Source organism: Staurois parvus, unplaced genomic scaffold (genome assembly GCF_062004578.1).
Source record: "Staurois parvus isolate SC_StPar_1 unplaced genomic scaffold, SC_StPar_1.0 ptg000209l, whole genome shotgun sequence".
In the NCBI taxonomy this organism is placed as follows: domain Eukaryota; kingdom Metazoa; phylum Chordata; class Amphibia; order Anura; family Ranidae; genus Staurois; species Staurois parvus.
Genome location: NW_028318005.1, coordinates 2126345 through 2152134, shown reverse-complemented (window position 1 = coordinate 2152134; position 25790 = coordinate 2126345). Strand labels below are relative to the sequence as shown.

Sequence of the window (25790 nt, the reverse complement as noted above, 5' to 3'; positions counted from 1 at the left end):
ATGAAATCAATTCTCAAATTAGTTTGATAACTCAGATTTGGACTACGAATAGATACAAATTTCATTCCATTCATTAATCCGAAAGTGCACAATGCCAGTTGATATTGTTCAATCAGCTCATGCCATTTCTCTTGGTGGCTTGGACTAGCATCCAAAAATATCAAATCCTTCTGATTCATATCTGTCTGATTCGATAATATATCAAATATATAGCAATCTTCCAGAAAACTGCAAAATTTTTCTAATCCATCCAGAATATATGAAACGAATGCTGAAGATACAAACAGATATAGAATACAATAGATAACGAATATGACAAAATTTAATTCTTCAATTAGCAAATGCATCCGAAATGAAACGAAAGGAACATTATCGGTGTGTACATGTCTAGCTTCAAGTCTGTTGAGAGTCTTAGTAGTGCCCCAAAGTGACTCTTTTATGACGGCTAGTTCACAAAAGCATTTTCCTTCATTTTGCTGCATTCTCCAGTGCAACCAACATGCTTCTACTTGCTCAAAGCCATTGTATTAAACTAGCATAGCTTCCAGCTGTCCTTCTTTGGAAGACACTTTCCCTCTTCTAGATGTTCAGCTTTCAATTTCCTGGAGTTCACCTTTACCAAAAAAATGCATATGTGGGTAAAGGGCGTCTATGCAGGTAAAGATAAAAACAAACTGTGCAGCTTTGACTAAAGTTGAATAATGCCCCTGATATAGGTGTAGGCCATTTACATACCTCATGAAGCCTGACTGGAAAACTCCCAGGATATAGCTAAGAGAGGCCTAGTCACCACTTCTCATCTCCTCTATCACAAGTGGTGAGCTCTCGAATGCTGAACTCAGAGCTACTGCATTAGAGGAGAGAAAGCGCATGTGAGAAGGTTTGAATCAGAGAAAAAACTCATTCCACAGTGGCTAAATGGTTAGCCCTTCTGCCTGGTAGTACTAGGGTTGTTGGTTCGGATCCCAACCATGGCACCACCTGCCTGGAGTTTGCATGTTCTCCCTGTGCCTGCGTGGGTTTCCTCCAGGTACTCCAGTTTCCTCCCACACTCCAAAGACATGCTGGTAGGTTAATTGGCTCCTGTCTAAATTGGCCCTAGTATGTGTATGTATGAATGTGAGTTAGGGGCCTTAGATTGTACGCCCCTTGAGGGTTAGGGACTGATGTGAATGTACAATATATATGTAAAGCGCTGCGTAAATTGAGGGTACTATACAAGTACCTGAAATAAATAAATACCAGAATTGCGTAAAAATTGCAGTAGAATGTGCTTTTAAAAATTACAAGAATGCATGACACGTGGAAATGCTTGTAAACCGCACTTTCAAAATTGCGAGCGGGATGGTGTATAAACCACTGCGAGATCTGAACAGGGCATCAATATGGTAATATTCTACTGATATCCAACATCCAATCACAATCTTGCATCTGATTGGGTACTCTTTACAAACTGAAGCATCACCATATTTATATTTACTAAGGAAAATGAGTGCAACTGCACTTGCAAAGTGCATAGTCTATTTGCCTTTAGTAAATCCATCCCAGTGTTTCCTGTGTGCTGTGAAAAATACAGACTGCATTTGCTATTTTGTGCATTGAGGTGCGCTGCAGCCCATTGTTACACCCAGTTATTAAAATCTTACCCTACAGGCACACCAACAAGCTGGTGGTATGACAAAATTGGGGTCACGCAAACCCTTGACCTCCTAGACAGGGACAAAGGGATGATCTTTGCCCGTAATCCCCCATAAAACAGCGGATTAGCATTAACAGAAAGTTGATTAAAACGTTCCAATCCATTACACGTGCCATTTTCCCCTTTTGAGTGTTTGCTCCGTCCCACTTACATGTACTTTTTCTATGCATCAGGTTATTATTGTTCAGTAGTATGCTAACATCTACTGAAGGTTTTGGGCCACTACAACTTGATGGATATATACACCTAGTTTCTCCCTCTGTCCTCCCCTCCTGTTCATTGATAGTTAGTTCAGTCCTGGGTAGATCCTACCCAATTCTTTCATGTTCTTCAGTCAGTGTTAGTACTTGGCAGAGACAGGGCTTAGAAAAGTCATTGTCTTCTTACATTTCAAAATACTGGAAATCAGGGGTGGACAGACCATTCGAGCACTCAGGCACTGCCCGAGGGCCCGGAGTCAGTGGGGGGCCCCATGAAATGCCCCTGGTACCTTTTTATAGGCTTTTTTGGGTGTGCTTTGAGTGTGGGCAAGGACACAAGGGCCCCATGATCCCCTACTGCCTGGGGGCCCCATGAATTGTCAGTCCGTCCCTGCTGGAAATACATCCACTGTACTGCAATTAGTTGAAGAATACTACACTAAACTAAACTTCAGTGTCTTATTGAACAGTTAAGCTGCATGTGGATGGTGCCAAGTCAGCAGGTGACCATACTCTCTGGACAGACTGGGTCTAACAATGGATAAAATTTGAAAGATATGGCTTTGCTTTACTACACACACAATTATGGAGAAATACATTTAAATGCAATTTAGCATGTATGAGTAGTATAGCAATTCTGACATTTCTCCAAAATACACCTGTTGTAAAAATGCTACAGTTACATAGTTAGTCTGGCTGAAAAAAGACAAAAGTCCATCCAGTTCAACCATAGAAAAAAAAAGTTATAATCCTATGCCCACAGTTGATCCAGAGGAAGGCAAAAAAAAAAAACCCCAGCAAAGCATGATCCAATTTGCTCCTGCTGGGGAAAAAATTCCTTCCTGATCCCTCGAGAGGCAATCTGATATTCCCTGGATCAACTTTACCTATAAATGTTAGTATCCAGTTATATTCCGTGTATCTAAGAAAGACTCCAGGCCTGTTTTGAAGCAATCCACTGAGCTGGCCAGAATAACTCTTGAGGGAGTCTATTCCACATTCTCACAGCTCTCACTGTGAAGAAACCTTTCCATGTTTGGAGATTAAATCTCTTTTCCTCCAGACGTAGAGTGCCCCCTTGTCCTCTGTGATGACCTCAGGGTGAACAGCTGTACACCGAGTTCAGTATATGAACCACTGATGTATTTATACATGTTGATCATATCCCCCCTTAATCTCCTCTTCTCAAGAGAGAATAAATTCAGTTCCTCTAATCTTTCCTCATAGCTGATCTCCTCCATGCATCTTATCAGTTTGGTTACCCTTCTCTGTACTTTCTCCAGTTCCCCAATGTTCTTTTTGTGAATTGGTGCCCAAAATTGAACTGCATATTCCAGATGAGGTCTTACTAATGATTTGTACCGGAGGAAATGATATCTCTCTCTCTGGAGTCTATACCTCTTTTCATACAAGAGAGGAGTTTGCTCGCTTTAGAAACCACAGCTTGGCATTGCATGTTAAAGCTGAACTCCAGAATAAGCGAATATTGTCTAAATACATTTGTCATGTGTAATATTATTTGATTGTTGGTGTGTTTTATGTATTTCTTCCAGATCTGTGCAGTAATCCAGTGTGAAACGTTGCCTCTGTGCAGGAGCTTCCTGTAATACAGACTGGTCACTGCAGCTCTCTCTCCTATGTGCAGGGTGACTGGTCTTATCTCAACCCCTTCCTATCCTTTTCTGCAGGCAGCCTGTAGTGGATGGAGCTGCTGGGCTCCTCCCACAGTTCTGCTCTCTGCACAGGCTATGCACAGCACAGTGATGATGTCACTGCTACTTTTACAAGGTGATATCTCGGTTTGCAAAGGCATTTAATGCATGCAAAGTGCATTTACATCCTTTGTGGCTATTGAGGAATATATTTAAATGAAAGCTTTGGTGTTTGGAATTCAGTTTTAAACTAGAATTAAACCCATTTACTAAAACATAATATAAGTGATAACATTGTAATTATTTTGGATGTTCAGTCTTTTAAATATGCAACATTCATGGAGCTCCTCCCATAAAGGTCTTTGTACAAGCACTTCCTGTTTTAGGGTGACTACTGTCTCCCAACTGGGCTTCCATATTGTCACCGATTTCAACAAAACAGTGGCTGTCTGCATACAGTCACTGACTCCCTGTTGCATAAATATAATGAGAGGGTTAAAAGATGGCTTCAGCTGCTGTTCTCCAGCTGTGAAGAACTCCTCAGATGCGGTTTGCCCTTTTCGGGGCGAAATTGTATGATCAAGCCCCGAAAAGTGCAAAATGCATCTGACAAGTTTTTTACAGATGGAGAACAGCAGCTGAAGCCATCTTTTAACCTTCTCATTATATTTATGCAACAGGGAGTTGGTGTCTCTGCGCAGAGAGCCACCATTTTGTTGAAGTCTACTGGAGCCTGACAAGCCAATTCTGTCTGTCTGGCCCCAGTCTTTTCACATGCTGATCCGACTGACACAGGTTTCCACAAATAAAATGCTGGCATTCTCCAAAAAAATACATGTGTTGCTGACATATCTTATGATTGTTGATAATAGAGGTGCCCCTCAGTGCCTACATAATCCTACACACAAAATTAAACACTGGTATGGAGTGTGGTGAAGATATCTTTATGATGTGACCCTGACATATGCACCCCTGATGAAGCCTACATGTGGCCATGCTGACATCATCAATATTGGGAGCAATGATGTCCAGATGATGATTGATTGGGTATATGAAGATAGGAAGTGGCTGGGAAAAAACTAGAGATCAGCAGCAAGATGCAAAAAGGATGAAGAAAGTTGAATGCAGCATTTTATGTAAAAAAAAACAAAAAAAAAACAAGATTAATTGAATAATATACACAGTGCTTTAGCAAAATAATTAAAGTTTAATCTACTTTAATTTTGATCTCCCTCCCAAAATCCTGCTCCATCTTTTGCAGCATATATGACCTGGATTAACCTCAGGATCGATGGGAACACATCACAATGCATATAACATGGGGTCTGATGGGTTTTGATGCGTTGGTTACAGGTCCACTCCAAATAAAACTAAACTCAAAAAATGCCCTGAAAACGTGTTTCAAAATGCATATCAGCGTACAAACGGAAAGCATGTTGATGAAAAACCACAGCCTAATGCTACAAAAAACACATCTCTACATACATGCCTAGAGTTAAATGGTCAAAGATATGTCAAAATATGTAACTGACTGCAGACAGCAGAGGCAACAAATGAAAGCTCAGACACCTCTGGTGTGTCTAAACAAAAGTCTGGACAGGTTCCAGTATGACTAATCTCCTTTATTGATCCAGGAGGTTCAATCAGGTAATCAGTGCCAAGTCACTAATTAGTGTGATATCAATAATCAGTGTCATGTGAATATTTAATGTCCTGTCAATAATCAGTGTTATATCAATAATCAGTGCCATGTCAATAATCAGTGTGACTTCAATATTGAGTGTCATATCATTAATCAGTGGCATGTTAATATTCACTGTCATATCAGTAATCAGTGTCATGCCAATAATCAGTGTCATATCAATAATCACTGTCATATCAATAATCAGTATCATATCAATAATCAGTGGCATGTTAATATTCACTGTCATATCAATAATCAGTGTCATGCCAATAATCAGTGGCATATCAATAATCCCTGTCATATCAATAATCAGTGGCATATTAATAATCAGTGTTTTGTCAATAATCAGTGTCATATCAAAAATCAGTGGCATGTTAATATTCAGTGTCCTATCAATAATCAGTGTCATATCAATAATCCATATCATGTCAATAATCAGTATCATGTCAATAATCACTGTCATATCAATAATCAGTGGCATGTTAATATTCAGTGTCATGTCAATAATCAGTGTCATATCAATAATCAGTGTCATGTCAATAATCAGTATCATGTCTATAGTCAGTGTCATGTCAATAATCAGTGTCATGTCAATAATCAGTATCATGTCTATAGTCAGTGTCATGTCAATAATCAGTATCATGTCAATAATCAGTGTCATATCAATGGTTGTTTTAGAATTAGTTGATTGCTCCCAATAGCAGATGACTTGAAACCAGCTGGATTTTTCCTAGCCATTCGATCTCTTTCATTCCATGGTCAAAAACTATTGAAATGGTGGTGAAAAAGTATCGATAGCTATAAGCTTCAGAACCTGAATTGGTCAGTGTATGGCCAGCAGTAGGCTCAGCATGCCCGTTACAATCTGACTGTGCAATCTACTATACACCTACCAACATCTATTTAGGGTACTTGCCCAGATTCATTGGATAGTTTAGGTAGGTCCTCATATTACAGTTTTGTGAAATCTAACACATGCATCGATAAATCATCCACTTCTTTTTTGATCGATACATCACAATAAGGACAATCAATCTATAGTCATCAACCCATTTGATCATTATAACACATACGAGAAGGTGAGTTTTGATTATTTGTTGGAATATATGTTCTTAAGTAATCAATAGCATCTGCAATTTTACATACCGGTAGTTTTGGATCGATAAATCATCAATCTTTTTTCCAATCAATCCTGATATGTGCGATCGATCTACAGTCATCAACCCATTCAATCGTTATAACACATACGAGAAGGCAGGTTACGATCATTTGTTGGAAAATGTGATCTTAAGTAATTGATCACATCGGCAATTTAACATACAATCTTCTAATCAGATGTAATGCAACTCATATAGTAGATGTGGACTCAATCAATAATTTTTACACCCTGGCTGATCAACTCACTTTGATCAAATCTGATCGGTATCAAGTCTTGCTTGATTGCAAGGAAAGTTATGGTTATTTGATTGTTTATCGTTTGATTGCATAATAAAAATGGGCATTATTATCATTATTATTGGATAATTAAATCAATTTATAAATGTCAACCCATTCGCCTGTTAGAACACATACGAGAAGGCAGGTTACGATCATTTGTTGGGAGATACGATCTAAAGTAATAGATAGTATCTACAATTGTACATACATTCTTGTAATCAGATATAGTACAACTGATAGATGTGGAATCGATCAATAACTTTTTATCATGGCTGATCGGCTCACTTTGATCAAATCTGATCTATATTAAGTCTTGCTCGATCGCAATGGAAGTTATGGTTATTTTATTATTATTTTGAATGGATAATATAATCGGTCATTATTATCATTAGTATCATTATTATCCCTATCACTGGATAATAAAATCGATCTATAGATCTCAACCCATTTGCCCATCATAACACATACAAGAAGGCAGGCTACGATCATTTGTTGGAAGACGCAATCTCCTAATCAGATGTACTGCAACTGACAGATGCGGAATCGATCATTTTTACACCCTGACAGATCGACTCACTTTAATCGAATCTGACCTACATCAAGACTTGCTCCATTGCAAGGAAAGTTATGCTGATTTGATAGTTTATCATTTCTATTGGATAATAAAATTGATCATTGTTATCAATTTCTATCATTATGATTGGATAAGAAAATTGATCTATAAAAGTCAACCTATTTCGCCATCATACCACATGCAAGAAGGCAGGTTATCATCATTTGTTGGAAGTCACAATCTTAAGTAATTGATTGTATCTGCAAGGAAAGCTTCGCTGATTTGATAGTTTATCATTTCTATTGGATAATAAAATTGATCATTGTTATCAATTTCTATCATTAGGATTGGATATTAAAATTGATCTATAAAAGTCAACCTATTTCACCATCATACCACATGCAAGAAGGCAGGTTATCATCATTTGTTGGAAGTCACAATCTTAAGTAATTGATTGTATCTGCAATTTTCGTATACAATCTTCTAATCAGATGTAGTGCAAAGGAAAGAAGTGGAATCAATCAATTTTCCACCGTGGCTGTTCGGTTTACTTCGATCAAATCTGATCTATATCGAGTCTTGCTCGATCGCAAGGGAAGTTATGGCTATTCGATGGTTTATCGATGCAATCAGATAATAAAATGGGTGCATATGTACCCGACATAAAGTTGATTGTACGGTCAGATTGTAACGTGTATGGTGAGCTTTAGGTTGATCCCGGATACTATACCATAGGTGTACTTCTATGTCTATGGAATTACAGATACACAAAATACGCAGTCTACTGTCTATGAGCATCAGTGGGCTTGTCAGATGTGTATTTCACCTCCTCACACCCTGCACCTCCCAAACGAAGTTCAATCCAGTCTATAAACTTCTCACGGCATCCTACAGCCAGGATGAATGAATGAAGCTGGGAGCCAGTAGCAGCCAGCACTGTGTACAAACCACAGCTCCTGGTCAGTTGTAGTAGTCATGCTCGCTGTCATCCTACTTACCCTATCTTAATATAGACAATCCCCAGACTGAGAAAGATATGAAAGATCCAACGTCTCGTCTTCTTGTTCATATTCCTGGATTAGGAAGGGGGGATCCAAAGCGCTCAGAGCCGGCAGTCTCGGGGAGGGGGGGGGGCTTTCTGTTAGACAACAGGAGATCCAGGTCAAAGCATCAAAAAGGCACAGCACACCAAAAAAACCAAAAGCCCTTTTCCTGACGAGATCAGACAGTGAGTGTTTGTAAATCCCAAGGGACTAGAGCCAGGTCCGGTCAGTGTGGGCAGCCTCCCCCCCCCCCCCAAAAAAAAAAAAAAACGTCTCCTCCTTTACTCGGGGCTAGCTGAGGATTTTGTATGCCAGTCACACGTGGAGTTGGGTGATGCAGCCAGCGTGCAAAGCTCGCCCTTTAGTGATCGCACTTCACCATCATCCGGTGCATGTCTCCTTTCAAGTGTTGGATTCTCAGCAGAGGGAGCACAAAAAAAAAAAAAAAAATTAAGAAGCTAAAAAAAAGCAAAAAAAAATAAAAAATTCCGCAGGACGTTCACCTGTTTCCTGAAGCTGAAGGTTTGCAGCCGACGTCGGCGGAGAGAGTGGATTTCATGGTGAGGAGCCAGCAGTCTCTTCATGTGATAATCAACAGGTAGACAGCTTGGCCAGTGTCTGGTGAATACCTGAAGTTGGAACACTGGGATCCTGTTTCACGGCGTACATTCCTCTTGTGTTGTGAATCTTCCAGCTCAGGCTGTCTGTCAGGCGATCCTTTAACAGGGTGTGTAGTATTCCTCTACTGTAGTATGGACAATGCTGCAGGGGGCTGGTTATATCTGTTTACCACTCATATCGCAGCCCCTCCTTCCCCACTTAGGCTTCTGATCTTTTCATTTTTCTTTTTTTTTTTGTTTGCGGCAGATTCTTCCTAAAGTTATGCCAGGCGTATGAAACATATTGTTCCCTGCCGGATTCTGACAGCTCCCTCCCCCCTTTTTGAAAATCAGTGACAAGCCAGCAGATGAAGACGTCGCCTCTGTCCCGTACCCTCCACTGGATGGATCTTATCAGGATAACTAGAGGAGCATCCACTGCACTCACCATTGTCTGACTTTTCTGATCGTTTGACTTAAAGTGGAACTCTAGCTGAAAAGTTTTAAAGAATAAAACAGGTTGTAAGTGGCACATAGGGAGCTGATTTAGTAAAGGCAAATAGATTAATCACTTTATAAAGGTAGTTGCACTTGCAAGGGAATGTTTCCAGAACTTAAAGCGATAGTCACTTGTACCTTTTCACTTATAATAAAGGGCAGCACAGGGGCTAAATGATTAGCACTTCCACCCGGCACTAGTAGGGTTGTTGGTTCAACTCTCAACCATCAGCACACCGAGGATCACCAATATGGGTCCAAAAGTTGTAATGAACGATCACATAGTTACAGCAAGAGAGGAAACTGGAGTACCTGGAGGAAACCTACACAGGTACAGGGAGAACATGCAAACTCCAGGCAGGTGGTGCCATGGTTGAGAGTTGCAAGTGTACAATCCAAACGCACACGTTCCCACGTTAAAAATGGCTGTGTGTATAAGTGGGCGCTGCAGTGACCGTCGGCTGGAACTGAACAAAATCCGCAAGGAAAAATGTCACCAGCACACCGAGGATCACCAATATGGGTCCAAAAGTTTTAATGAACGATCACATAGTTACAGCAAGGCAACGTTTTGGAGTCTCACAGGACCCCTTCATCAGGCATGTGTGGTCACAAGCCTGATGAAGGGGTCCTGTCAGTCTCCGAAACGTTGCCTTGCTGTAACTATGTGATCGTTCATTAAAACTTTTGGACCCATATTGGTGATCCTCGGTGTGCTGGTGACATTTTTCCTTGCTGATTTTGTTCGGTTCCAGCCGACGGTCGCTGCAGCACCCACTTATACACACAGCCATTTTTAACGCAGGAACGTGTACATTTGGATTGTACACTTGCAACTCTCAACCATGGCACCACCTGCCTGGAGTTTGCATGTTCTCCCTGTGCCTGTGTGGGTTTCCTCCAGGTACTCCAGTTTCCTCCCACACTCCAAAGACATGCTGGTAGGTTAATTGAATCCTGTCTAGATTGGCCCTAGTATGTGTATGTATGAATGCGAGTTAGGGACTTTAAATTGTACGCCCCTTGAGGGTTAGGGAGTGATGTGAATGTACAATATATATGTAAAGTGCTGCATAAATTGACAGTTCTGTAAAAGTACCTGAAATAATAATAAAGCTTACCTGTAGGTTCAAGGGATATCTCCAAAAAGTGCACAGTGTAGGAGATATTCATGGATTCTGCACACAGTGATGTCACCAGCACATGCGCTCTGAAGGGATGGCATACTCATGCTGAGCTCTGTGGTGCATCTGTGGGATTGGCGTCATCACCAGTCATGTGATGTGGTTCTTTTTTCACCTGGTGATCTGACCAGCAACACACCTCCTGTATTGACCCGATAACATATGGATCAAAAATCGGCCAGTTTAGCGGGGACCAGATGAATTCTAAACCATGTATGGGCACCCTGGAAAAACCCAACATGCTGGTTGTACAGAAGTGGTTCCGTAGATCGACTTCTGTACAACCAGCATGTCAGATTTTTCCCGATCGATCAGAGCTGTCAGTTATAACTGGCAGCACTGATCATTGTTTTCTGATGGTGGGGAAGGCTCCCTGCTGTGTTCTGACACATAAGCACAGCGGGAGGATTCCCCATCCACACATTCGATGCTGCTGGTTGAAAGAAAAAAAAAAAAGAATGTATGGCTTGCCTTAGGATGCCTAGACACTGGATGAAGGAGTAACAGAGATACCATTGGACAGCAGCATTTTCAGTTTGGAGGGAGAGGAGTGTTAAGCTGGCCATACAGGGATCGTAACTGCTGAACAGGTCGAATCGGTCAATCTTCTGTCCAACCAGCCTATCGATCAGGGCCACAGGCTATAGATGGCAGCGCTGATCAGTGTATTTTGATGGCGAGGAAGTCTCCCCACTGTCAGAATACAATAGCTCAGCAGGAGAATTCCCCCATTCACATCGAGTGTGTGGATGGGAGAATCAGCTCTTTTGTTTTGTTCCACCAAAAAATTACTAGGCTATGGGTTGCTTCAGATGTACTAGCAGATTTAGATACACTAATACATTGAAGCCAAAATCCAGCTAATAATTTTTAAGCAGTTACAGAAACAGTTTTTTCCGGTTTACATAAATAAATAAAAACTGATTATTGTAAGCACCTGTCAGTTGTATGGTTTGCCCCAACCTTCCAACTTCTACATCTGCAGGGCAGCTTGTTCTGTCGAAAAAAAAACAGACATATTGGCTGGGTCCCGGAGAAAATAAAAGAAAGAAAGCCTAAAAAGAAAACGAATGCAGCCATCACATCTAAGAATTAGTAAGCTTCAGTATAATACATGCTGGCCGTTGGGTTTAATACTGCTTTGATAAATTGGGTGACACTTTACTGACTTTCAACATTCAACATGCAAAGTGAAATGATACCACCTTCACTAACTCTTGGGACAATTCCCTTGCAAAGTCAACAGTCTGTTTGCTGTAAACCAACCCCATGGTGCTTTCATATTATTAACTTAGATAAGGTTTAGGACCCCAAAATATTGCTTTTCCTCAGAGGGGCTGAAGTGCAATTTCGGGAGCTAAAGCTAGCCATACGCTGATTGGAACTTCAATCAATGCACTCAACAGAAGCTGATTGTTTAATTGACTTCTGTAAAAAAGGACCTGTTGGAAATTTTTCTATCGATCAGCATCTGATGCCAATCAGGTGTATTCTGTCGATCAGTTTATTCTGACAAATGGCAAGTGCAGCTGTCAGAATACAATGCCCCAGCAGGGGAGGTCCTCCATTCGCCTCTTTTTTTGTTGGTGGAGGAACCTGTTAGTTTATTTTCATTCAGGCTATTGGCTGAACAAAAAAGACGAACAGTGTGTGGCTTAAGTCCATATGTGCCATACATTCAAAGGGGTTGATTTACAAAAAGAGAAATAGGCAGTTCACTTTGCAAGTAAATTTGCACTTTGCAGGCGAATTTTCATTTAAGTTGGCCATACATTGATTGACAGTTGGTCAATTAATTCAGGTACTAGCTGCATCAGTCAGTGTGTGGCAGTGCCTGCCAGACAGAAGTCGATCATTTGATCAATTTCTGTTAAAGGGACATGCTGGAATTATTTTCTTGATCAGCAGCTGCAGCTGATGATCAGTGTATTCTTACAGCAGAACGTGCGTGCAGGGGGTGTACAGTTTTTTTTTTCTTTCCTTGCACAAGAGTATTCACCACATTCACTACTGTAAGCTAAGAAAAAATTCCTTTGAAAAGTGCAATTTTCCTTTGCAAAGCGAACAGCCTATTTGCCTTTAGTAAATCAACTCTATTGGTTCAACACCAAGGCTGGCCATACACACAAGTATTTAAACTTAGTATTCGGCGTGAACAAAAAAATTCGAACAGGCTCCTCCTTCCACATGGGGGAAAGGAATGCTGCTCTCCTGATCTGCCCATGTAAGATGGAAGCAGGAAGCGCCCTCAGCTGTTGCTCCTCTGCAAACCAAACCTGCTAACACATTTCACCCCGTCCGCTGGGGCTTAATCATACCTGAGGCCAAGCCTGAGGTCACTTCCTAATTTTATCTTACATTGGCTGGCGGTATTCCTTTCACCCATGTGTCTGACACTCTCTGGATGAGCTTACCTTGACATCAGCACCCCTATTTCTGGAGACTAAGAGAAAATATCTCCTTCCTGCTTAGAGCAGTGCTCCAAGTCTTTTTCAGATTCCTCCATCTATGCTATACAGCACAGATGGACAAAACTCCACCTACAACTATTGCATTCTGACAGCAGACATCAGTGCCTTCATCTGATTGGATGCAGCTGCTGTTGGACTGCCAACTTTACAGTAGGCGTTTCCATCAAAGGTTGTCGGGCTGGAGGGGGCCAATAGGGCCACTCACAAAGCGAATTTCAACCCATCTATTAGGAACTGCAGAAAATTTGAAAATTACATTCATATGGCTAAAATATCTGTATCTTCGTGTATGAGCTAAACAGCCCATAATCACTCACAAACCAAATTTAATTTATATATGGATATTAGATATTCGGATGCATTAAAGTATAAGTGGATCCAAACACTAAATTGCTATATATTGTAAGTATTAACATTTTACAGCTCATCTCTGGGCAAATATTAACCCCCCACCCCTCTCTCTTATCCCCTAAACTGCTTTTGTTTTACCTCCTTACCTTGAAGATATACTCCACTGCTGTCTTGGTCCCTCAGCCGTGCCATTTCCAGGATCCAGGGACTACTAATGCAGCACTGCAGATGTGTCCGTGCCGGATGGTCCTCAACAATCTGCTTGCACTTATAAATGAAGGGTGCAGCGCTAAAGTTAATGGCATGGGATATTGCATATAATGTAAACATATAATAAAGTGCAAATCATGTGACTTATTAGTGTCAAACCAAACAAGTCACTAAGCGTGACCATAAAGTGCATATAAAGTGCGAAAGCAAAGTATTATGCGTTAACTCATTCGTGAGCACACGTGTATATATATAAATAAAATAAACGTATAGTCCAAAGCTTAAGAGTGAATCAATCTCATAAGGTGCATGGAAGATCTCAAGGATTTCCGATAACTGGTCACAGCGTCCAGTAAGTGATGGTGTATCCAAATTTATAAAGACTGCGCACTCACCAGATGCGCAATCAGTGAGCGCATTGCAAGAGATAATACTCTTAGTAGAACCGTTAGAAACTCCTGGTCTGGTCTGTAGCTCCTCACTGCTCAGTCAGCTGTCTGCCATGGCCCAAAACTTTCCCTCAAATGTCTCTGTAGGTACATGATGAAAAGAAAAGCATTAACTACTGCTTTCACCGTACAATTGTCATCACCCCAGCACAATGACCCCTGGGAGCTCTTGGCACGTCTGATACAGTTACAACTGCAGAATCAAGGCCAAAATGTAAACACCAGCAACAAACATACGACCTTCAGCAACGCGATACGTCTACAACACAACTCACAACTCTAATCTGCTTGCACTGACGTCATCACTCCTCTTTTGGATCCTGAGGACCTCACTGCTGGACAGCCAATAGGAAGAGTCTACAAAACCCGAAGCCTCCTGTAAATGGAAGAAGAGAGAAGGCTTAGGATTGACCACGGCTTTAGATGGGTAAAAAGGGCATCCAGGTATTTTTTTTTGTCAATGATCAATTTGGGGGGATAGGGGGAGCCCTGCGATTAGCTTTAACCATTTCAAAAGTCATTTTGAATCATTTTGAAATCTATAGCTCTTAATAAATTATACCTGGTGTTTAAGACAGACCATACATGGGTCAAATTCTGAACTAATAGAAAATCGGAAATTAAGTGCCTTTGGTAATCCAATGGTGCCACCGTCAATTTCTAAATTTGAATAAGTCTTCAATTTCACCTCATGTTGCTACAGAAAAGGATTTTCCTGGCTGGGAATCTTCTTTCCATTCCACATCACAGCTCAGGCGCATTTCTTTTTTGATTATACTTCTTGCACAATTCTCCCATCAATGATTAAAAATTTGTGTGTTTTTGCAAAAAATTTCCAACATGCCCAACCGCTCAAATTCGATGGGTGTATGAAAATCAGATGATGCTACAGTCAACTAATGGTGCGAAATTAGAACGAAAATTTTAGTTACGATTTTCGAGAGAAAATGCTTTCGGAATTTGACCCATGTATGGTCTGCATTAGTGATGTGGTCACTTCCTCTAATAAAATGACAACACTCTGCCACAGAGAGGTTGATTTACTAAAACTGGAGAGTAGAAATCTGGTGGAGCTGTGTATGATAGCCAAATAGCTAACTGGAGCTTGTTCAATTAAGCATTGACAATAAAACCTGGAAGCTGATTGGTTTCTATGCAGAGGTGCACCAGATCCTGCTCTCTCCAGTTTTAGTAAATCATGTATGCCTGGCTTAAATGCTTAGGGCTAAGGCAAACCATAGATGATGCAATATTATTTTCCTGCAACCACAGGCTTGTTTTTCCCATCAACAGTCAGTGTTGCTGAAGGAATCCCTCCCGCAGCCCTATTGTGTTCTGCCGGCAGGGAGCTTTCCCAGGTTGCAGAACACAATGATCACTGCTAACAGCTATTTTCGGGATTTTCTTTTACTTTCAGTTTCAGTGATAACAGTAAATGGACAAACAGAAAGGGTGGTTCACTCTAACAGGGACAGAGACAGCAATAAAAACCTGACAGGTGTTCTAATCTCTCTCCATTCTATTATTTTGACATAAGGCTCACCCCTGCAATCCAACCACTGCGATTCAACATCCAATATCAGGGCTTCTCCTGGCCAATGAGATTCTGGCATTTACCTGTTGAATGGCAGGGGTGATACTTGGTCCCAACTTTGGGTAGCATTTATTATAGACTTGGGTAGAAGAAATATAGCCTCTACCTGGGATCCAGGAGATCAGTCGCAGCACTGAAACTGATTTCAAGAATAGCACCTGCACTATAGTAGTACTAATGTAGTAGATATAAAAAAAAAAAAAAAACACAAGCATAATTAAATTACTCACAAAAGTGTTTCCCCTATGCTTTCTATACTCAAGCCACAAGTAACAATAAATTAAAGCCAATCCTCAGCCATGGAAGACTTAGAACCTCTGTCGGATTTACATTTGCCCACCGTGACCCCATTGGGCTGGGCTTAGGTTTATAGTAGGGATCATGTTAATGGCCATAATGAGCATCTTTTGCTGTTGAAAAAATAAAATTTCCTACCAGCATTATCATTTTGTAACAAAAAGATGCATCTTGCATTTGTGGGACACGAGTGTGGAGAATACTATTCACCACACCGCTGTAACACAATAATCCTCACCAATGTCAAGGGGGTTGTGGTCTGCCATAGCTTGTTGGTGAACATAGTCTCCCCATAACTTCTGGATGGACATAGCCTTTCCATAGCTTGCTTGCAGATAAACTCTTTCCATAGCTTGTTGTCAGACATAGTCTCTTCATAGCTTGTTGGAGGATATAGTCTTTCCATAACTAATAGGTGAACATAGTCTCTTCAGCTTGTTGGTACAGTCTCTCCATAGCTTGTTGATGCACACAGCCTCTCTATAGCTTGTTGTTGGATAAAGTCTCTCAATAGCTTGGGGGCAGACATAGTTTATCCATAGCTGGTTGGCAGACATAGTTTCTCCATAGCCTGTTGGTGGACATAGTCTCTCCATAGCTTGTTGTCAGAGATAGTTTCTCCACAGCTTGTTGGTGGACATAGTCTCTCCATAGCTTGTTGTCAGACATGGTCTCTCCATAGCTTGTTGGTGGATATCATTTTTTCCATAGCTTGTTGGTGGACATAGTTTCTCCATAGCTTGTTGGTAGACAATCTCTCCATAGCTTGTTGTCAGACATAGTTTCTCCATAGCTTGTTGGTGGACATAGTCTCTCCATAGCTTGTTGTTGGACATAGTTCCTCAATAGCTTTTTGGTAGTCATAGTCTCTCCATAGCTTGTTGTCAGACATAGTGTCTCCATAGCTATTTGATGGACATAGTCTCTCCATAGCTTGTTGGTGGACATAGTCTCTCCATAGCTTGTTGTCAGACATAGTTTCTCCATAGCTTGTTGGTGGACATAGTCTCTCCATAGCTTGTTGATGGACATAGTCTCTCCATAGCTTGTTGGTGGACAGTCTAACCATAGCTTATTGATGAACATAGACTTTCCTTAGCTTGTTGCTTGATGTTGTCTAACCATAGGCTTTGTTGAACCAAGACTTTCCATAGATTATTGGTGAATAGTCTCTCTATAGCTTGCCGATGAACATAGTCTCTCCATAGCTTGTTGTCAGACATAGTTTCTCCATAGCTATTTGATGGACATAGTCTCTCCATAGCTTGTTGGTGGACATAGTCTCTCCATAGCTTGTTGTCAGACATAGTTTCTCCATAGCTTGTTGGTGGACATAGTCTCTCCATAGCTTGTTGATGGACATAGTCTCTCCATAGCTTGTTGGTGGACAGTCTAACCATAGCTTATTGATGAACATAGACTTTCCTTAGCTTGTTGCTTGACGTTGTCTAACCATAGGCTTTGTTGAACCAAGACTTTCCATAGATTGTTGGTGAATAGTCTCTCTATAGCTTGCCGATGAACATAGTCTCTTCATAGCTTGTTGGCTGAATTTTCTGTAACAAATCAAAGAATTACGAAAAACGTCAAATGATTGCAATACAAAATTAACCTGACCTCACACTGCGCTATGTCAAAGTTATATAGAGATAGTGCTAAGTGCAGTTAGCTGAATTCTGACTGATTGTTTTATGTTTCTGTATTTGCATGTCCCAAAGATTCCTGTTTATTAAATAAGACTGTATTTTCTACAGGTTAATGTGTGAGTAAACCCTAAGAGTTAACATTGCTTATTTACTCTCTTTTGGTTTGTTAAATACATCATTGAATGTTTTTTTTTCTTCTAGCTGTTTGATAAATGCAAATATACCTGTCAATCCTGCCAGAAATCTTGTACACTTATAACTTCCTGTATACTCTGCCTGTACTGACTGTTATCAGTCAGTGTTGTTCCCAGCTCTCTCTGTAGACTATAAAACACCTCCCCTCTGTGTTATGGAGAAGAGGAGGGAAGGTGATCTGTAGCCTTGTGGTCGGTTGACAGTGCTGATCCTCCTTATATACAGTACAGCGAGTAACTGTTGTCACAGGTAGTTTGTTATTGAAGTATTACTAGGTGAAAATACTGTCTGTACGCTGTTTGCATTTGAGGACACACATCTACATGGCTGTCAAATTGGGGATGTGGCCATGTCCATGACACCATTGTGGCCCAATAGACATGAAGGGGGCTGCCTGGCTATGGATGCACAGAACACCCCTGTATCCCCCGTGGGCAAAGCTGGCCCTTCGCACAGATGTACGCTTAGGTACACCCAGGTGAATGAGGCCTTAAGAAAAAAAGTCTAGGAAATAATGCTAATACAGCCACCAGGTCTAAGCTGAAATATATTCAATTTTATTCTTTGGTTTTAACAACGTGTTAACTTCTATTAAGTCCCTGATTATTTATTCTGTTGGCAGACTGGGCACCCAGTTCTATGGCTCCTATCAGGAAGAATAGTCACTAGTGTTCCAGGTGTTATTCAAGAGATGCTGAGAAGGCTCTCTCCATTTGCAAGTTATTCCGGCAATGTAAGACTCATGCTATGATTGCTTTCTAAAGCAAACACTAGAAGTTAGGTATGAGTTTGTGCAATTCAAGGTACTATAAAGTGACAAGTAAGCTTTAAAGAAGCACTCTGACCTCAAGGAAGAACAGCATACAGTTGATAGATGCTGAAATTACTAAATATAACTAGTTATCACTTTGACCTTATTTGTAAAGGAATAAAAAATATAATATTGTCTAATGTTTGACACCCTCTTAAAAATTCTGTGCTTGTGCCATCCCCTATATAACATCAGACCAGCCTTTCTCAACCGGGGTGCCCAGGCACCCTGGGGTGCCTTGAGGTTTCTTCAGGGGTGCCTTGGCAAAATGTCTAAAAATTGCCCAAAACGTGTATACAAGCCATAGTGTGGAACAAGCCTGACTTTTAGTTATACAAAGCCACAGGTTTTCATTGTGCAAAATTACGACCTTCTATCCGCCGGCGTCCTGACAACCAATGACATCATCAGTTGATAAGGAGGATGTCAGCTGCCTGCACAGCATCCTAGTTTGACCCTCTCCTGCCCCTCTCCATCAGTGCTGGGGTCACATTAGCTCAGTGATGGAGAAAAACTGAGGGAGAAGAGAAACATTGGAAGTACCAGTGTGCAAAAGTGTATTTGCTTTGGAAGAATAAATCACCTCTAATGTTGGGTGTCCTACATGTGTGGATTTTGCTGCGTTATATGAAACTGTTAGAATAGTTTTTCACATTTTAGAATGGGGTGCCATTTTAAAATTATGGACAGTTTAGGGTCAATGGGGTGCCACAAGACTGTCCATAATTTTAAATGGTACCTTGACCGAAAAAAGGTTGAGAAACACGGCATCAGATTGACAGCACAGCTTAGATTAAAGGCGTTAAAGGCCAATTTATGCATTGTGTTGTATAAACGCAGTCTATTCATTTACAACATAGAATGGGCTAGTGGTGCACCTCAAAAAACTTACTTGCACCATTTTTTGCACCACATCACATCTGTGCAATTGGTGCTCTACAGCACACATGGGTTTTGCTCTACTGTATACAGTATGTCCATTGGGGGCTATTTATTTACTTATTACCTATACAAAGCTTTTTTGCATGTAAGCAGAGATTTCTCTCCTGATGCACATCAGTGATTAGACCTTCAATGATACAATCTGGCAAAATTATATCCGTATTCAGGACCCATCAATGTTTTGCTGCCCCACATCAATAAAAAAAAAATCCCCAACTGGACGTAGGGCCAGTACACACCTTAACTGCACAAGAACATGATCCAAATTCATGTGTGATTGCTATGCGACTCAGTGCTGTGCAATTTGAATCCCATTGATTTGAATAGGCTGGATTGCATCAAAAGGTTATGCATGCACTACCTTTCAAAAACACACTGCACCGAATCGCGTGGTACTGTGGTAGCATGCAATCTGGTGCAGGCAGACGCACTGTGTTTGGGATGTAGTTAGGATTACATTGACACCAGCAGCAGACTGCACATATGGAACATGTTTCTCATACTACATTCCAGTGTGAACGTGCCCATACACCATAATCTTCTATATCTTGCCAGCTAACTGATAATTCAGATACGTGATGCTGGAGCAGTATATCAAACCTGTACAGATGTACAGAAGGTAGTCAAAGGTCCAGAGAGGAAAAAAAGATTTTATGCCTCTTCCTAGAATGTTTAATTCCCACATTGCTTAAAAAGCAAATGTCACTCATGCATGTCCTTAAAGCAGAGTTCCAGTCGCAATGTGAAAAAATAAAAGTCAGCAGCTACAAAAACTGTAGCTACTGACTTTTAAAAAACAGCCACTCCACTGTCCCACGATCCCGCGGTGTCCTCCCCGCAGACCATTTCACCAGCCATCTGGTGTTACAGGCGCCCGCATCTTCAGTGTGGGCACCCGGCTATGACAACTTGCGGCTTCAGAGCCGGGTGCCCATTGCATATGCGCGAGTAGCGCTGCCCTTCCTGAATGGTCCCGTAGTCTTCTGGGACCTGTCACGTGTCCCAGAAGACTACGGGGAGGGAGGGTAGGAGGACAACTTCCGCTTCCGATTGCCTTAGGCCGGGTGTCGGCAACCCGCGGCTCCAGAGCCGCATGCGGCTCTTTTTCATCTTTGCTGCGGCTCCGGAGCACACTGCCCACCAGGTGACAGGCAATAGGGTTTCAGTGGTCGGCAAGCCGCGGATCGCAAGCCACATGCGGCTCTTCTGTGTGCCGGGCGCCCGCTCCCCTCCCTCCTCTCGGGCGGCCGCCTCAAAAGTCAGGACTCTTTTAATCCGGCCCGCGGAGCGTGGAACATTAGCTGTCAGGATGTAGGCGGGGCAGCCAGGATGTAGGCGGGGCAGCGTGACGAACTCCTCTCACAGTCCGCCCTGAAGACGGAACACAGCGTGGGAACACAGCGAGAGGAACGCGCGGAGCAAAGGTAAGTGAATTGAGACAATATGGGGAATTAATTACTATAGGGGGGATGAATTACTATGGGGGATGAATTATTATATGGAGGATTAATTACTATGGGGGATGAATTACTATGGAGGATGAATTACTATATGGGGGATGAATTACTATGGGGGATGAATTACTATGGAGGATGAATTACTATATGGGGGATGAATTACTATGGAGGATGAATTACTATAGGGGGGATGAATTACTATGGGGGATGAATTACTATAGGGGGGATGAATTACTATATGGGGGATGAATTACTATGGGGGATGAATTACTATATGGGGGATGAATTACTATGGGGGATGAATTACTATAGGGGGGATGAATTACTATATGGGGGATGAATTACTATGGGGGATGTATTACTATATGGGGGATGAAGCTAACTGCACGATCCTGTATATAGCATTAAGGTAAGAAACAATATATGCAGTGTCGGATTTGTTTTAAATGTTGCAATGGTTTTGCGGCTCCCAGTCTTTTTTTTCCCTTCGGAAACGGGTCCAAGTGGCTCTTTATGTCTTAAAAGTTGCAGACCCCTGCCTTAGGCGATCGCAGCCGAAGTGGGAGCGGGTATCTGTCAATTTTGGGTACCCGCTCCCCAAAGGTGCCAATCCTTAATGGAGAGCGGAGCAGGGGACCAGTCTTTAAAGCAGAACTTCTCCTTTTGGCTGGAGCTCCGCTTTAACAAATCTTTCACTCCTACAAACCATAAAAAGTAACAAATGATATGGAATATGAAAAAATACCACTGAAACAACTTTTAGGTTACCAGACCCAAGATACATGAGATAAAGAATTCCAAACACTAGATACAGAATAAGAGAATACATAAATAATGAAAAGCTAATTATATGTATGTAAAGTTTATATTTTAAAAGTGTAAGAAATGTCCCCTGAAATCAAGGTACCAATAAAATGATATGGGGCTCAAAAAAAAGATTTTCTATGTTATATGGAACATCTAGAAATGTTTTAATGTTTAAATTGTAAGTTTTGTGTTGACTTTCCAGCACCTGAAAAAAGAATTTCACTGTCTGTGCCTACAACCACATAGCTGTATATCTGCAGAATGAGATCATCTAAGGCCCTGTTCCTGGGTCTCAGGATATTTGGAGTGGGATATGGCAATGTCTCGGTTGTGCTACTCACTGTTCTGCTGGCTGGAGAGGAAGCTGTATCTGAGGACCTGCATTGCAAGGATCTCCCTGCTTCTGCTTCTGCTTCATGCATTCTGGAAATCTATGCTTCCTTCACCTTTCCTGCTATGTGATTATAGTGAAACTGTATAATTTACTCTAAAATATATCATTTATGTATGGGGGTTCCTGGAATTGTAACGTTTTTGTGATAAAACATTTCAGCCCATTTCGGGCATCTCTTAAATGCCAGCAAACATGCAAATAAAGGATTGGCTTCTTTTCAGTGGATTATGAGCCAGTCCTTCAATGACTGCAGAAAATGCCCTTTGATGAAATCATCACTTCTAAACACATGAGTGTTGTTATATGCAAGGAATCCAATTCTTCCTTTGAGTGTTTTTAGACTTTTTCTTAATGGCTTACCTTTGGCATATACTGGTCTATGTAGGGGTGGCCAGTCATTGGTTGGAGTTCAGTGACTCACTAGGTAGTAAAGCCAGGATTTGTCAGAAAATGCAACAGCCATATATCTATCTTGTATATCTAATTATCTTTTTTAATATCTGCAGTATTCAGATGCAACTCTCAGCTCTTTACAGCTTTATAATGCAATAGGAGAGAGTTCAACAGAAGAAAGAAAACTGATGAATTTTCACTGCTGATTACTCAGTTGTAACAACACCTAAAGGCTTCCTCCATCCACGGGCATATAGCTGCACTGTATCCCTCCAGGCATTTTAGTATGCCCAGGAGGGCAGGTGCAGCATTCCGCCCCACTGTCTGCCCAGATGATTGGTGCACCGGGGAGGAACACACTGCACCTAGAAAGCCCGATGTGCAAGGGAACTAAACATTAGATGTGATTTCTGTGACAGTCCATTCCGCAGCACACTGATTGATGACCGATGCTTGAGGATATGTCAGTAAAGGAATGCTTGTGATGAAAGCATTAGTTCCCAGACTACTGAGCTATATGCTTTTCCTGGCCCAGTATACTCAGAGAAGCTGAGTCAATACGTGGCAGCTTCCACATGAGGCTTCTCACAATAGTGATATGATTGGTGACAGATTCTAGTTAAACCTGAATACACAGATAAAATATGAGGTGGTATCAAAACATTTTGAGATTGGTTTTGTAGCACACCAACAGATGGCAGCACAAGGCAGCACACACAGTCACAGGGAGCATCAACCTTCATAAGTCAGTGTGCAAAAAGACATCATCCTGTGTACATCAGGAGCTGTGCAACTGGTGCTATTCTGACCACGTGCATTACCATATCTGCTATTCCATCATTCCGTCAGAAAGTTGAAACAAAGAGCAAATGTGGAATTCTGCGTGAAAATTGGCAAATCTGTCACAGAGACGTTTGACATGATTCGGCAAGTTTACAGCGATACTGCAATGAGTCCTCTTCCCGAAGATTAAGATCCAGCTCAAAGGTTGCCATTTTGACAACATTATGGTGATCCAGTGATTTGCCCAGTTTCATGCAGAATTTAACATTTGCTCTTTGTTGTGATGAAATAGCAGACGTGGTAACGCATGTGGTCAGAACAGCACCAGTTGCACAGCTCCCGATTTACACTGGACAATATCTTTTGGCACACTGACTTATGAAGGTCGGTGCTCCCAGTGACTGTGCATGCAGCCTTGTGCACCCATCTGTTGGCGTGTTACAAACCTAGTCACGAAACATTTTGATACCACCTCGTACTTATGTGAGCTGTCTTACCTGTCAAAAAATGTGTATGTCTGTCCATCCAGCTACCAGATTTACACAAATCTGCTACACAGCCCTGTCTAGCAAGAGAGGGAACCTGACCCTTATCTGCTGCAGTATCACTTTCACTTGCCGGTCTTCTCCTGACCCCCCCACCCAGTGACTGGACAGTGAAAGAAAAAACAGCATACGTATGAGCTCATCTCTGTCACTCTGCTCTCTTCTCCTATCAGCATGGCTCCATGTGCTGTGGTTCCCTCCCTCTCTCTGTGCTCTGCTGTTCAGACGCAAGCATAGACTGCAAGATAGTATTACCAAGTCAGATTCAGGTACATGTGCTGCTTGCATTTATTAAAATACATTGAATGCTACGTTAAAGTATACAGAGCTGCATTCACATGTGCCTTTCATATCTGCCATGGAGTTTTGTGAGTGACTAATGCTAAAAATGCACCGTTATGATATGTGTGACCGTCCATAAAAAGAAACACATGCCAGCATTTGTACATTTGCTCATATGAATTGGTTTATTTCAGAACAAGTTTTGTATAACATGGAGCAAAGCACGTGAGTACAGAGAGATGAGAATTTCTCTGGCCATAAAGAGACACCCTAAAGTATAAATAAAACCAAAACGTATGTTTATTAGATATGGAGTGGTGAGGGGTTAGATTCCCTGTCAGGTTTTTATTGTTGTAATAGGTGAAAGACAGTGCCAAATAAAAAATCCTTAGGAGTTCAACTGGTTACAACAAGCAGGACACATGACATCCAACGCACTTCGGGGTCCCCCTTCATTAGGGCTAGACAAAGCTTGCCATTTCTACTGTGAACCAATACTGACTGTTGCTGATTACATCCTCTGCCTGCAGCTCAGTCTGCTCAGGAGTACTTCTGAGTCCACTTAACATTCTGCTACTTCAGCCTGATGAAGAGGGATTCTGTGCCCCCAAAACGCATTGGCTGCCTTTTGTCCTGCTTGTTCTAACTAGTTGAACAATAAAGACATTGAACTCTCACTTGGGGGGGGTCCCCTTTTTTGTGGTGAGCTGCCAAATAAAAGCCAATTGAGCTCAAGTCATGACTTTGTATATATCTAACCTGTAAACATCCGAGTCCTGTGCACCTTTACCACTACCTCTTAGCTTTCTGTTTTTGCCTGTGTCCCCGTTGGGGAGATTGGGGAGGTACTAGATACATACTTATCATAAGAAACATACCTATGAGTTCAGTCAAAGTGGAGTTCCAGTCGTTTTTGTGTTTATTAGACATCAGCAGCTACAAAATCTGTAGCTGCTGACTTTTAATAAACGCACACTTACCTGTCCCGGGGTCCAGTGATGTGTTTGCCCATGCCGTCCCTTCTCCCCGTCTCTCCTCCATGGCACTGGCATCTCAACTGTGTGCACCAGGCTTCGATTTCAGCTTACGGCTTCACAGCCTGGTGCCCACTGCGCATGCGTGAGTCGTGCTGCACCTTCTGATTGGTCCAGCAGTCTTCTTGGACCTGTGAAAGTTCGCAGGAGACTGCGGGAGGAAGGAGGAGGCCGAACCTCTGGATCACTTTGCCACAGCGAACTGTCAAAAACAGGTATCCACTCCCCCCCAAAAGGTGCCAAATATGGCAGTGGAGGGGGGGAGGAGGCAAATAAGCGGAGATTCTACTTTTGAGTGGAACTCACCTTACCTAATAAAATTAACCGAGGTACTTAGAAGATGCACCCGTTGATGCTTGAAGACATGCACACTTTACTTCTAGAGCTCTCCTGGAGCCTCCAAATCTAAGAAATCCTCATTTCTATATAGCCAGCATAGCCACTCTGCCCACCAACTCCTACCCAGGGGCGGACTGACAACTCAAGGGGTCCCCGGGCAATAGGGGATCATGGGGCCCCTGTGTCCTTGCCCAAACTCAAAAAAGCCTATGAAAAAGGTACCAGGGGCATCTTATGGGGC

The 25790-nt window shown here is 41.8% G+C and overlaps 1 protein-coding gene across 1 annotated transcript in view; it reads right to left on the bottom strand.

The window, feature by feature from the left end:
• Positions 1 to 9178, bottom strand: part of LOC149461099 (protein Wnt-7a) — a 101970-nt gene extending 92792 nt beyond the window's left edge. Inside the window, exon 1 of the mRNA XM_089678689.1 lies at positions 8224 to 9178. Coding sequence (XP_089534815.1) covers positions 8224 to 8294 — 71 coding nt within the window. The 5' untranslated portion in view covers positions 8295 to 9178. The remainder of the gene's footprint in view (positions 1 to 8223) is intronic.
• Between the last annotated feature and the right edge of the window lie 16612 nt (positions 9179 to 25790).